The 15,526-nt window shown below is 46.8% G+C and overlaps 1 protein-coding gene across 1 annotated transcript; it reads left to right on the plus strand.

Annotated features, from left to right (window-relative positions):
- Positions 1-3,552: 3,552 nt before the first annotated feature.
- Positions 3,553-8,232, plus strand: LOC116976254 (endonuclease domain-containing 1 protein-like). Its single transcript, XM_033025965.1, has 2 exons — positions 3,553-3,910; positions 6,999-8,232. Exons 1-2 carry the CDS (start codon positions 3,611-3,613, stop codon positions 7,854-7,856), a joined length of 1,158 nt encoding a protein of 385 aa, XP_032881856.1. The 5' UTR covers positions 3,553-3,610; the 3' UTR covers positions 7,857-8,232.
- Positions 8,233-15,526: the final 7,294 nt, after the last annotated feature.

The raw sequence follows: 15,526 nt of genomic DNA on the forward strand, positions 1-15,526 counted from the left end.
AATGTTGCGAGCTCCCTAATATTCACTACTGTTAATATTCTTCTTGTTCCTCTGATACTCAATCTCTCTATCTGACTTTCACTGACTCATTCACTGACATATTCCGTCCCTCCTTATACACTGCACAATACATGTCACTGACTGAAATACTCCAACTATCTCTCTCACTGAAACACCTCTCCTAGACAGAGAGAGAGAGAGAGAGAGAGAGAGAGAGAGAGAGAGAGATAGAGAGAGAGAGAGAGAGAGAGAGAGAGAGAGAGAGAGAGAGATAGAGAAAGGGGAGAGAGGGAGATAGATAGAGAGAGAGAGAGAGTGAGAGGTAGAGGGAGAGAGGGAGAGAGAGAGAGAGAGAGAGAGAGAGAGAGAGGGCGAGAAGCGAGAGAGACGGGATAGGGAGAGAGAGAAGAGGGGCGAGAGAGAGAGGAGAGAGTGCGAGAGCGAGAGAGAGAGGGAGAGATCGCTACGAGAGAGATAGAGAGAGTGAGAGTCTCTATCTTATATCGTCTCTCTCTCGCTCTATCGGTTCTCTCTGTCTCTCTCTGTCTCTCTCTCATTATCTCTCTTGTTATCTCTCTCTCATTCTCTCTCTCTCTCTCTCTCTCTCTCTCTCGTTCTCTCTCTCTCGTTCTCTCTTCCACTATCAAACTCCAATGACCATCTATCTCATTGACACAATCCATCTCTCTCTCTTTCTCCCTCTTTATCTCTCTCTCTCTCTCTCTTTCTCTCCCTCTCTCTCTCTAACTCTCTTTTTCTCCGTCTCTCTTTTACCAACACACCCCATTTGTTCTCACTCACTGACACACTTTATCGCTCACTCACTGATGCACTCTCTTTCTCACTGATACTCTCACTGACAATCTCTCTCACTAACTCACACCACATTGCCCTCAGTGACTGTATCTCTACATATCACTCTCTCTCTCACTGACATAATCCGTCCCTCTCTCACTCACTGACACATTCCATATCTTTGTCACTGACACGTTCCATTTCTCTCACCCACTCACCATCTCTCTCTGGCTCACTGACACCCTCCATCTCTCTCGGTCACTGACACACCATCTCTCTCACTGACACTTTATCACTCTCTGACACCATATCTCGCTCAACATTATATCCCATCTAACATGCACTCCATCTCATTCGCTGACACACTCCGTCCGTCTCACTGACACCCTCTATCTCTCACTGACACTCCCTGCTCTGACATATTCTCTATTCACTGGTGCTCTCTCCTAACCCCATTTACTGGTGCTCTCCTTTAATTCCCCTTTTAGTGGTGCCCTCCTATAATTCCCCTTTTAGTGGTGCCCTCCTCTAATTCCCCTTTTAGTGGTGCCCTCCTCTAATTCCCCTGATTGCTCTGTCTACATTTCATGTCATTGAAATGCCACTCTCTCTCACATACTCTCTCTCTCTCTCTCTCTCATGCTAAAGATGCTATACCTTACTCACAATTCCTCTGTCTGACCACCCACTCCCCAGGGACTTTCCTCCGCAACCACAATAGATGCACCACCTGTTCTTATACCTCCTCCCTCGACTCTATCCAGGGACCCCGACAGTCCTTTCAGATGAGACTAAGGTTCACCAGCACCTCCTCTAACCTCATCTACTGCATCCGATGTGGGCTCCTTAAACTTCAGCGAGATCAAACACAGGTTCGGCAACTGTTTTGATGAACAATTGTGCTCAGTCCACCGAGGGCGACACGTTCTCCTGGTTGCCAGACATTTCAACTCCCCATCCCATTCCCATTCCCATACTGACCTTTCTGTCCTGGGCCTCCTCCATTGGAGGCACGGCACCTCATATTTTTGCTTGGGTAGCTTACAACCCAGTGGTATGAACATTGAATTCTCTCATTTTTAAGTAACTTCTATTAATAATCCCCTTTCCCCTTGCCTCCGTCCTCTGCCCTAGTTGTTTAACCAGTTCAACTGTTCACCACATTGTATCCCTCTTGAGCTCACAGCTCCCATAGCCAACAGTGGGTCTACCATTTTTTTTGCCGGCCCAGATTGGTCCTGGTCTTTTCTTGCCTCCAGTTCTTTGCCACCCCCCTCCTACATTCAGTATGAAGAAGGATCTTGACCCAAAATGTCACCCATCCTTTTTCTCCAGAGATGCTGCCTGACCCACTGAGTTACTCCAGCACTTTGTGTCCATCTTTGGTATAAACCAAAATCCATTTCTTCCATGTATCCTTGCCAGGTTTTGTCCTGCCCCCACCTCCTTGCTAGCTTTCTCCATACTACCACGGTTAGGCCATAAAAAGGTCCTGACATGATATGTTGTCCATTCAGGTGCTCAAGAGATGCTGCCTGATCTGCTGAGTTACGCCAGCACTTTATGGATTTTTTTTATTTAAAGGAATACTGGCCAAGTGCGGCTAAGTGGGATTAGTTTATAGGCGCATCTTGGCTGGCATGGATGCATTGTGTGAAGGGCCTGTTTCTGTGCCATATGACTGTGGCTCTATTATTCCATTCAACTGAGATAAATAGATGTCTGGATATGGGTGGAAATCAAGGGATTTGAGGATAGTACGGGAAAGTGGCAGCGGCTGAATGCCACCCTGTTGGAGAAAGGTGGAGGGGTCAAAAGGCCTGTTAGGACTCCTGTTTGTTGGGGGGGGTTACAAAGGGAAACTGTTGTTGAGAGGAGAGAAGGTGGCTGGGTGGGGGGCATATGGGGCAGAACGGAGGGCCACCGCCTCACAGCGCCAGGGAGCGGCGAGCCGGTTCGATCCTGACCTCGAGCGCTGTCTGTGTGGAGTCTGCCTGTTCTCCTTGTGGCCGTGTGGGTTTCCCCCGAGTGCGCCGATATCCTCTCTCGTAACAAAGGCGTGGGATTGCAGTGAACCGCACCGGTGTGTGGGTGAGTTGTGGAATCAGGGGAGTTCATAGAAATGTAGGCAGAATAGGTCACATGAAAAATGAATGTGGAATGTGTGTTGCCTTGTGATTCGGCATAGTCTACATGGACGGAATGTTCTACGGAAATAAAATAAAATGGTTGGCACAGTTTATTGTGGCAGAGACCCAGGTTCGATCCTGATTACGGCTGCTGTCTGTATGGACTTTACACGTTCTCCCCGTGACTGCGTGGGGATTGTCCGAGTGCTCTGGTTTCCTTCCACACTCCAAACACGTACAGGGTTATAAGTTCTGAAGAAGGGTTTCGGCCCGAAACGTTGCCTATTTCCTTCGCTCCATAGATGCTGCTGCACCCGCTGAGTTCTCCAGCATTTTTGTGTACCAGGGTTATAAGTTAATTGGTTTTGGTAAAATTGTAAATTGTCCCTCGTGTGTGGGGTAGAGCTGGTGTACGGGGTGATCGCTGGTCGAATAACCTTTCCCCACTAGTCTAAATGGAGGTTTAAAGGAGGGACAGTTAAATCTTACAGTAATCCGCCATAGAGAACGGGGACTTTGGTTTGAGAAGCAGTTGTCCCTTGTCCCTTGTCCCTTGATTGAGTGCTTTGGGGAGGGAGGGACATTTATCGTCAGCTGTGGTAACACCAGAGGAAGTGGGGTCATATATTGGCCAATGCAGCACAAGACAGGAACGGCGGAAGGCATTTTTTTAAACCGGGAAAGACATGGTGGCGCCCGTTCTCCTCTTGTCCCTGGTGTGGGCGGCCGGTTACCCCGAGACGGTGCGGGGCAAAGTGGTGCAGGATTTCAAGGAGTGTGGCTGGTTCTTTCAGAACAAGATCCCGCCGCAGGGATTCCTCGGCAGAAGCCGGCTCAGGATCTGTCAGCGCTTCAAGAACCACTATCACTTCGCCACACTGTACCGGACAGACGTGCGGATCCCGGTGTACTCCGCCTACAGGTACCCCTGCTCCATGGGAGAGAGCGAAGCTTACAGACCCAGTCCTTGGTTTCACGAACCGCAGGTAAACCTGTCATAAGCCTGGCTACTTGCTTCGAGGTGTCACTTCCTCTGTCCCAAACAGTGACCAGGGTCCCAGTTTAAACATCAACTCGAAGGGCATGTTAGCTAGAGTTTTATAACGTCCCGGATCAAACCCGGAGGAAGCTGAACCTTAAGTGCATTCTTCTCACGCCGGTGCCTGCTCCAACTCGCCGATAACATGGGAGGTACTTTTTTATCCCCAAGCGAAAGTTTGTGTAACTTTTTTTTTAATCCTTCAACGGGCACCGGGCAATCCCCGCAATTTACCGCGCATTCCTGAACTGGAGATTATTTTTACAGACATCACATCAGTCAGTGTGGAGCCTAATTAAGGACAGATCCACCCGCAAGGAAGTCGGATTTCCGTCTCTGGACCGCAGTGAAACGGATCCGTTCTGAGAACTTATTTAATGAGGAACTGCAGAAGCTGGATAACCGAAGGTAGACAAAAATGCTGGAGAAACTCAGCGGGTGAGGTAGCATCTATGGAGCTAAGGAAATATGTCCTTCTCTTCATAGATGCTGCCTCACCCGCTGAGTTTATCCAGCATTTTTGTCTACCTTCGGTTCTCAGAACTATTGCTCAGTGTATTCTAGTATTAAGACCACGATCTAGTATTTACACGCACCCAATATGCTTCTGCAAGGGCGTGGGTTATAAATAGGAACGTTTTGCTGAACTCACACGGAGTCTGCAAACATTTTTGGCTTCCACATAAAAACAAGAATGCACTCGCATTGAGGGCAATGCGGATAATTTCCACTAGATGGCTTGCTGGGATGATGGGTTGGGCAGTTGGGCCAGAACTAGAGCTGTGAGGGCGGAACCATTGAATATGTTCATGGTGGACACCGATGGATAGTTAAGCTGCAAGAAGTGTGGGGAGGCAACATGGAATTTGTGTTGAGGCCAAGATTGGATCAGCCAACTTATTGAGTGCCGGTAGACACAAAATGCTGGAACAACTCAGCGGGACAGACAGCATCTCTGGAGAGAAGGAATATTGAGGACTAGTAAGGAATACGGAGCAGGCTCGAGGAACTAATTGTTCAAGAATTCCTGGTGGGGGATGGAGGTGTAGAGTGACTGGACGTTCATGGTGAAGATGAGGTGTAGAGTGACTGGACGTCCATGTCTGAAGAAGGGTATCGGCCGGAAACGTTACCTATTTCCTTCGCTCCATAGATGCTGCTGCACCCGCTGAGTTTCTCCAGCTTTTTTGTGTACCTTCGAGGAACTAATTGACATTTTCCTGTTCCATGATCTATGTGAAGATGATGAGTAAATGAATATCAAGTGACAAGGGAGACATTTAATTTTACCCAGCAACCTGGTTCTGCTTTTGCCACAGTTACGTTCATAGAGTCATACAACACACATAGATGCCCTTCACCCCAACTTGCCCATGTTGGGCAAGATGCCCCAGCTATGCATGTCCTACATTTGGCCCATATTCCTCTAAACATTTCCTATCCATGTATATGTCTTAATATCTTTAAAATATTGTTATAGACCTGGCTCAACATTTCAGCCTCCAGTATACCAAAGGAATAAAGTCCTCGCCTCTCCTTATACCTCTGGCCCTCAAATCCTGGCTACAACCTCGTAATTCTTCTCTGCATTCTTTCCAGCTTAACAACAACGTTCCTATAACGGCGTAACCAAAACTGAACACAATATTTCAAATGCAGCCTCACTAACGTCTTGTACAACTGTAACATAACATCCCAGCATATTCAGTACCCTAACTGAAGGCCATTGTTCTATAAGCCTTCTTGACCACCCTATCTCTGTGACACAACGTTCAGGGAACTAGGTACCGGTATAGGGTGATTTCACGAAAGGTCACTGGATCATAGATCCTCACCCACGTGACCGCAAAATGTAACTGGGGTACAAACGTCACTTCCAGTACATGTTATTGATGCTGGAAACGCGCACTTTCAAACCCTGTTAAAACCGCGAAAACTGTCCGTTTTTGAGCTGTAAATAACTGTGCCAGTCGGGGTGACCGTGAGGCACAGTTATCCTGCTTTAGAGTCCAGAAGATAAAGAAAAACGAAGGTAAAGACAAGAGAGCGCTGAAGGGAAAATAACAGCGGAAGTTGTTGGCCGTGCAGATATAAAGATCGAAAATATCGGGATTTTATCGCGTTTGCTCGCTGCATTTCATCAAAACTAAGGCATTATTGATGTTTTGATGAAATGCAGTGAGCAAACGCGATAATTCCCGATATTTTCGATCTTTATATCTGCACGGCCAACAACTTCCGCTGTTGTTGCCCCTTCAGCGCTCTCTTGTCTTTACCTTCGTTTTTCTTTATCTTCTGGACTCTAAAGCAGGATAGCTGTGCCTCACGGTCACCCCGACTGGCACAGTTATTTACAGCTCAAAAACGGGCCGTTTTCGCGGTTTTTAACAGGTTTGAAAGTGCGCGTTTCCAGCATCAATAACATGTACTGGAAGTGACGTTTGTACCCCAGTTGGATTTTGCGGTCACGTGGGTGAGGATCTATGATCCAGTGACCTTTCGTGAAATCACCCTATTCCTGGATCCCACTGCTCTGCAACACTTTCCAGAGTCGTGCTATTCATTATGAAGGTCCTCCTCTCTGTTTTGACTTCTCAAAATGCAACACATCGTAATGATCTACATTAAATTAGTTCATTCACTGAAGTGCTCTTTTGCTCACAATCCAGCTGGTTGCTTGATGTTATATAGCGGTGTTTCCCAGCCCCCAGTCCTGTACTTTATAGAATCATACGGTCCGGCCCTTCAGCCTACCGTGGCCACGCCAACTAGTAATACTAATCCAATTTACCCACACTTAGTCCATAGCCTTCCATACCGTGGCAAATCCAGCAATGGAGTTAGAGGAGCTATACAGTATTGAAGCAGGCCCTTTAGCCCAACTGGTAATCTGGGCTCGTCCCATATGCCTGCATTTGGCCAGTTTCCCTCTCAACCCTTGCTAATCTAATATATGTCTAAATGTCTTATGGAATTCGTGTGTATCCGCTTGTATAACGTTCGGGTTATAATGGGCAATTATGTTTTGATTACAGATCGACAACCAAAATGCGGGCAATGATATGAGAAGCAGCACAAAGGCTCGCAGCACCAAGCAGGCGACGGATGCAGATTACCAGGATTCGGGGTATGACCGGGGACATCTCTACCCTTTCGCACTGAACGACAAAGAGAGCTCGACGGCTACCTGCACCTTGACCAACGCGGTGCCCGAGGAGCACGGCGCCAACGTGAAGTGGTACCAGGAGGTGGAGGCTGTGGCGGAAAGGTTGTCGCGGGTGTGCCGCAAGTCGGGCCGCACCATGTACCTGCTGACTGGCGCCGCCAACCCCACCAGGACCAAGATCAACAACAAGGTGTCGGTGCCCAGGACAGTGTGGACAGCTCTCTGCTGCACCGCCTCGCCGGACCACAACCGCGACCCCTGCCTCGGTGACCGTACGCCGCCGGAGGGGCAGGACGTGCTGGTGTACAACCGCGACTTTTCCTTCGCCTTCATGAAGGAGATGAAACCCGAGCGGGCCGCAAAACACCTGACCGTGAGGGAGTTGCAGAGGAAACTGTCGGTGGATTCTCTCTTCATTAGCTGCAGGGGGACGAGCGACAACGACGAACGGCAAACTTTCGAGGAAGTGGAAGGATTGATTGAGAATAAAATAATCAATCCCCTTAACAACACGGGCAGCCCCGCACTCCGGCCGTTTGGCTATGAAGCAACCGCGGTCATCTTCCGATCCGTTTATACTTACCTGCTGGTTCCCGGTCACAGCGCCTTCCTCGCCGTGTCCCAGGGCACGTTGCTCCTCGCTCCAGTCTTGCACGGAGCCGCCACGGTGGCTGCGCTTATCCTTGTCAATGCCTTTAGTGTACTCATCAACAATCCCCGGGATTAGCTTGACCTGACTCCACTGGGTTATCTATCAGCATGCTCATGCGTTGATCCTGATCATTAATCCTCACAATCAACACGTCTATTCCCGTCCCGGTCCCTGTCCCCCGGCTAAAGGGTAGAATGGCTCGAAGGGCCGAATGGCCTACTCCTGCACCTATTTTCTAAAGGTTGCCAGTGTTATTGCATTTCTCAGCCGGCGATCTTTCTCCAGCGCAGTGGGGAGTGTGCAGCTCTTCCTTCACGCAGGCTTCCAGGATCTCAACACTGCCCTGCGGCCAACTGCCAAACAAAAAAAGTCCTCAGCGAAGATAGACACAAAAAGCTGGATGGAGTAACTCACTCAGCGGGACAGGCAGCATCTCTGGAGAGACGGAATGGGTGACTTCGTTTCGGGTCGAGACCCTTCAATATGATCAGCCATGATCATATTGAATGGCGGTGCAGGCTCGAAGGGCCGAATGGCCTACTCCTGCACCCATTTTCTATGTTTCTTCAGTCTGAAGAACGGATTCACAACCATCTTCACTATCTGCAAAACTATCCACTTTGGTATCATCTGCAACCTTGTTAATCTTGCCCTGTACGTTCTCATCCAATTTTTTCAAAGAGTAGGGATTAACGGGTCCCTTTCAGAATGGCAGGCAGTGACTAGTGGGGTACCGTAAGGCTCGGTGCTGGAAGTTGTTGGTGCTCGGTGTTGGGGGAGTCTGGAACCAGGGGCCACAGTTTAAGAATAAGGGATAAGCCATTTAGAGATGAGGAAACACTTTTTCACACAGAGAGTTGTGAGTCTGTGGAATTCTCTGCCTCAGAGGGTGGTGGAGGCCAGTTCTCTGGATACTTTCAAGTGAGAGCTAGATAGGGGCCTTAAAGATAGCAGAGTCTGGGGAAATGGGGAGAAGGCAGGAATGGGGTACTGATTGGGGATGATCAGCCATGATCACATTGAATGGTGGTGCTGGCTCGAAGGGCTTACGCCTGCACCTATTGTCTATTGTCTATTGATATACAGTAGATGAAAAACAGTAACAGGTCCAGCACAGAACCCTGAGGTGCACCACTAGTCACAGGCCCCAGTCCGACCATCACCCTCTGCTTCCTTCCATGAAGCCAATTTTCCATCCATTCAGCTATCTCTCCTTGGATCCCATGCGATCTAATCTTCCAGAGCAGCCTACCATGCGGAACCTTGTTGAATCCTTTGCTGATGTCCATATATACCACATCTACAGCTCTGCCCTCATCGATAATTTTGGTCACGTCTTCAAAAAAATTGTCTCCAGCTCTGGTCATGCATTACAGAAGGACTTTCTAGCTGCAATATGACTTTCCGATTTTTACATTCACCACTCAAACCAATGAAGGCAACCAAGCTGTACACCTTTAATTGTGTTGCCACTTACAGGAAAGTGTGGACTTGAACACCAAGATCCCTCTGTACTTCAATGCTCTGGAATCCTGCATTTTCTGCATTCTTTGCCCTCCCATAGTACAACATTTAAACTTTTCCAAACTTCATCTACCATTGCATTGGCCACATTTTCCAACGCATGTACATATCTTTGTTAGAAACATAGAAAATAGGTGCAGGAGGAGGCCATTCGGCCCTTTGAGCCAGCATCGCCATTCATTGTGATCATGGCTGATCGCCCCTATCAATAACCCGTGCATGCCTTCTCCCCATATCCCTTGACTCCACTAACCTCTAGAGCTCTATCTAACTCTCTCTTAAACCCATCCAGTGACTTGGCCTCCAATGCCCTCTGTGGCACAGAATTCCATAAATTCACAACTCTCTGGGTGAAAAAGTTTTTTCTCACCTCAGTCTTAAATGACCTCCCCTTTATTCTAAGACTGTGACCCCAGGTTCTGGACTCGCCCCACATTGGGAACATTTTCCTGCATCTAGCTTGTCTAGTCCTTTTATAATTTTATATGTTTCTATAAGAACACCCCTCATCCTTCTAAACTCCAGTGAAAACAAGCCTAGTCTTTTCAATCTTTCCTCATATGACAGTCCCGCCATCCCAGGGATCAATCTTGTGAACCTACGCTGCACTGCCTCAATCACCAGGATGTCCTTCCTCAAATTAGGAGACCAAAACTGTACACAATACTCCAGATGTGGTCTCGGCAGAGCCCTGTACAACTGCAGAAGAACCTCTTTACCAAAGATCTTATAGCAGAGCTCCGCTATAGGATCTTTGCTCTTTACTCCTATACTGAAATCCTCTTGTTATGAAGGCCAACATTCCATTAGTTTTCTTCACTGCCTGCTGTACTTGTAAGCCAACTCTCAGTGACCGGTGTACAAGGACACCCAGGTCTCGCTGCACCTCCCCCTTACCTAACCTAACCCCATTGAGATAATAATCTGCCCCCTTGTTTTTGCCGCCAAAGTGGATAACCTCACATTTATCTATATTATACTGCATATGCCACGCATCTGCCCCCTCACTCAATCTGTCCAGGTCACCCTGCAACCTCCTAACATCCTCTTCACAGTTCACACTGCCACCCAGCTTTGTGTCATCCGCAAACTTGCTAGTGTTGCTCCTAATTCCCTCTTCCAAATCATTAATATATATGGTAAACTGTTGTAGCCCCAACACCGAGCCTTGCGGCACTCCACTCGCCACTGCCTACCATTCTAAAAATGACCCGTTCACTTGTAGAAACATAGAAAATAGGTGCAAGAGTAGGCCATTCGGCCCTTCGAGCCTGCACCGCCATTCGATATGATCATGGCTGATCATCCAACTCAGTATCCCATCCCTGCCTTCTCTCCATACCCCCTGATCCCTTTAGCCACAAGGGGCACATCTAACTCCCTCTTACTCTTTGCTTCCGGTCTGCCAACCAATTTTCTATCCATGTCAACACCCTACCCCCAATACCATGTGCTCTAATTTTAGTCACCAGTCTCCCGTGCGGGACCTTATCACAGGCTTTCTGAAAGTCTAGATACACTACATCCACTAGCACCCCTTCATCCATTTTACTTGTCACATCCTCAAAAAATTCCAGAAGATTAGTCAAGCATGATTTCCCTTTCATAAATCCATGTTGACTTGGACTAATCCTTTTACTGCTACCCAAATGCCCCATTATTACCTCTTTAATAATTGACTCCAGCATCTTTCCCACCACTGAAGTCAGGCTAACTGGTCTGTAATTCCTCGTTTTCTCTCTCGCTCCTTTCTTGAAAAGTGGGATAACATTAGCTATCCTCCAATCCACAGGAACTGATCCTGAATCTATTGAACATTGGAAAATGATCACCAATGCATCCACTATTTCTAGAGCCACCTCCCTGAGGGCCCTGGGATGCAAACCATCAGGCCCAGGGGATTTATCATCCTTCAGTCCCATTAGCCTACCCAATACTATTTCTCGCCTAATGAAAATTTATTTCAGTTCCTCTACCCCCTTAGATCCTCTGTCCTCCAGTACATCTGGGAGATTGTTTGTATCTTCCTTTGTGAAGATAGATCCGAAGTACCTATTCAACTCTTCTGCCATTTCCTTGTTGCCCATAATAATTTCACCCGTGTTTGCCTTCAAGGGACCCACATTTGACTTTGCTACTCTTTTTCCCTTAACATATCTAAAGAAGCTTTTACTGTCCTTCTTTATATTCCTGGCCAGCTTCCCTTCGTACTTCATCTTTTTAGCCCGTATTGCCCGTTTTGTTTCCTTCTGTTGTCTTATGAAAGTTTCTCAATCCTCTAGTTTCCGGCTGCTCTTTGCTGTATTATACATCTTTTCTTTTAGTTTTATTCTACCCTAACTTCTCTTGTCAGCCACGGTTGCCTCCTACTCCCCTTAGAATCTTTCTTCCTTTTTGGAATGAAATGATCCTGCGTCTTCCGGATTATGCCCAGAAATTCCTGCCATTGCTGTTCCACCGCCATTCCTGCTAGGATCCCTTTCCAGTCTACCTTGGCCAGCTCCCCACTCATGCCTTCATAGTCCCCTTTGTTCAACTGCATCACTGACACTTCCGATTTATCCTTCTCCTTCTCAAATTGCAGATTAAAAAGAATCATATTATGATTATAACTTGTTCTTAAAGTTATGGTCTTATTGTGCTTTAAGCAAATAATGGCTATTTATAGATTATATCATTTCAGTTCATTGGTAGATATGCGTGAGCACGTGTGTTGTTTATACTGTGGGTGCAAATGTTTAGTGTGTTGTGTATGGGTGAGTTTTATTGTGCTGTATTATGCCCGTGTGTATGTATGCGTGCGTGCAGGCAGATGTGTGTGTGTGTGTGTTTGTGTGTGTGCGCATGTGTTTTCAGTGTTCTGTGTACAATATGAGTCATTAATTCCTATTTTATGGTCAGTGGCAATTGCTAGTGTGGAATAAAGTTTCGCTCAGAGGCCTGGATGTCTCTGTCATACTCTTTTTCAGTGCTGGTGATACTTGTCAGTTCTGTTGCTGCCCGAGGTCCGGAAGATTGCGACCATCAAGCAGCAGGGGCATGGAAACATTCCCAGCTCCTAAATAAACAGTGCAATCGCAGACTAACACTTAAATATTTTATAAATCTTCAAAAAATGAATGTAAGATTGATGTGTGATGAAATTGGATGCCGACAAATAATCAAACTGAAAAAGTAGAAAAAATATATAAAAATCGTATTATTTTATAATCCATTGAATGTTTGAAATATTTGTGTATGTGTATTGCAGTCCATGTGCATAAGATATATTTTAAAGCTGAAAACTTAGTTAAGCAGAATTATGACTTATTAGTCCTTTAACATTTTCAGAGTTTGTTTACATTAATAAAAAGTTTGTAAATTTTTCCGAAGATCTCACCATGTCATTGGTTTCTAAAGTTATATGTTATATGTGTTGATAAATCAGATGCAGGTTCCAGAGATAATTGCACTGGTGCTGCAGATGCCTAAATGCACATGCATGTGTAGATGTTTGTGCCGGGTCCACAATGCAATAATGGCAAATATCACTGGCTGCACCATCACTACTAATGCAAAATGTAGGCCAACGTGTTCCACTGGATGGTTTCGAAAGCATACAATATATTTGTAAATGACGACTCATGGATTATTTAACTCAACTGTCAATTGAAAGAAACCAATGATTTTCGTTGTGGTACTGGATAAAGTCTGTATTTACATATTTTAAAACTAATCTTTATTCAAATACCGAACCACAAAACAGAATGAAAATGCTAACTAGATTTAATACTGAAACTGAATTGACATATAATTCAAAGATATTGTGCTGAATGTACAAAAATCAAAAATAAATATTAATTTTATCGTCCATCGAACTTTACTGATCCATTTCTACATTTTCTGACTTTCATCTTTTCCCATGTTTTCCACAATGCCAACATTTTCTCCATTATAACGAAAGAAGCGTGCTGCAAACACTCAACATCGAGTGAAGTGGAGCTAATGTCTCAGATTACACTCTTCATTTTTGCTGACAATGTAATGCAACAATTCCTAGCGGAATGGGATATCAGGTTGTTGAGATACTCGTGAAAATAAACTTAATTGATAAATTATGCCAGTGGGTCTTGGCATTCTCTCCACTCAGTGCAGCAAATATATCACTTAAAATATGTTTTACTGAATTGTCTCTCTGATGTGGTTCACACACAATCTAAACAAACTAAACAAGCTGTTTTCCTTTCCACATCTGGATTATGAGCAACATTTACTGTAGGTTGCGTTAGGGTGATATAGAAAATTCTGAAGATTATAAGAAAATTGGACTTTTGCAATATGCGAGAAGCATGATGAGTAAAGAGGCCAACACAGTGAAAGTAACAAAGATTATGCTAAGAGGGGCAGTGAATTAGGTTTAGGGTGTGTTTAGATTAGAAGGCATAGCTGGCTGGGAGTAAAGATAAACATAGGAGGTTGTAAACCTGGCTGAGAACAATAAAACTGATCATGAGACAAATTGGACTCTGTGAGCAAGGCTATGGTAAAACAAATGGATTGCTTTCTGAGGAAATATTAGAGCATATAAAATAGGAGTCACCCACCATTCCTCAAGATTCCACAAGATACCCTGTTTTGTGTCATATATTGTATAAATAAATGAGTGGCTAATGCTCAGCGTAGAGTCAGGGGGCTGAGGAACCGTTTTCAATGGTGTACTTCTCTATAACTTCATGACCTGTTAATTCCGATGCTTTACTTTCTGTTACAATAATCAATTTCCAATCCAGGTCAATCTATTACCTCATATTCTCTGTGCTCTGAAGTTGCCAACCGGCCTCCTGCATGGGACTTTATTGAAAGCCTTCCAAAAAATCCTAATACATTAAATTGACATGCTTCTACCCCCTCACACCACTTTCCTTTCCCCCTCTTACTTCTTTTAGAGATACTGTACAGGAACAGGCCCTTCGGACTACCAGGTCCACGCTGACCAACGATCACCCCGTAAACTAACACTATTCTACACACTAGGGACAATTTACAATTTTATCAAAGCCAATTGACCTAAATACCTGTATGTCTTTGTAGTGTGGGAGGAAGCCGGAGCATCCAGGGAAAACCCACAGGGGAGAACGTATAAACTACGTATAGACAGCACCTATAGACAGGATTGCACCTGGGTCTCTTGCCCTGTAAGCGGCAACTCTACCGCTGTGCCACTATCCACCCCTCGGGTAGCTAAGTTTATTACTCTATTCCATACCACTTTATACCACTACTCCGGAAGTGGCGGCGCTGGTGAACGGCTGCGGCTCGCCTGCAGTCCGTTTGTCTTTACTTTTTTGTGTTGTTTTTTTTCGTTTTGTCTAGTTAAGTTTTTGGTTTTTAGGTTGTGTTTATGTGGGGGGGGGGGGGGGGGGGTTGAAACGGGGCTTGCTGTCTCTCCCTTCGGGGGAATGCGTCTTTTTTGTCGTATCCCCCTTCTCTGCCTCCGTCTGCGCTGAGGCCTAATGGCGGAGCTGGCAACCTCGAGACTCCGGAGGCAGCCAGTCAGGACTCACCCTGGGCTCGCTCCCGTGAGGGCGGCCCAGCTCGGGGCCTGAACGGCGCTCCCGTGAGGGGCTGTGACGCTCCCGTGAGGGCGGCCTGGCGCGGGGCTGAGACTCTCTCGTGAGGGGCTGTGGCGCTCTCGTCGGAGCGGCCCATCCCGAGGGTGGAATGTCGCTCCCGTCAGAGTGGCCCAGCTCGAGGGTGGAATGGCGCTCCCGTCGGAGCGGCCCAGCTCGAGGGAGGAACGGCACTCCCGTCGGAGCGGCCCAGCTCGAGGGAGGAACAGCACTCACGTGAGGGCGATCCGACTCGGGGCTGGAACGGTAATCGGGTGGCTGGGACGGCGTTCTGGCGGAGGTGACCTGAGTCCTGGGTTCAGCCGTGGGCCAGCGGCTGCGTCCGCTGGACTGGAGGGCGGCAGCTTCGACCACCCCGGGCCGCGGTGTTTGAACCGGCCCGTTTGCGGGGTTCGGTGAGCCGCGGGACTGTTTGTACCATCGCCCGGTGGGGAATCGCCTCAGTGCAGAGGGAGAAGAGGAGGGAAGAGACTGCAGCCCTAAGATTTTTGCCTCCACCACAGTGAGGAGGTGCTTGGAGGACTCACTGTGGTGGATGTTAATTTGTGTTTAGTGTTGTTTATTATTGTATGATTGTATGTATGACTGCAGGCACGAAATTTCGTTCAGACC

Source organism: Amblyraja radiata, chromosome 8 (genome assembly GCF_010909765.2).
Source record: "Amblyraja radiata isolate CabotCenter1 chromosome 8, sAmbRad1.1.pri, whole genome shotgun sequence".
Taxonomy (NCBI): domain Eukaryota; kingdom Metazoa; phylum Chordata; class Chondrichthyes; order Rajiformes; family Rajidae; genus Amblyraja; species Amblyraja radiata.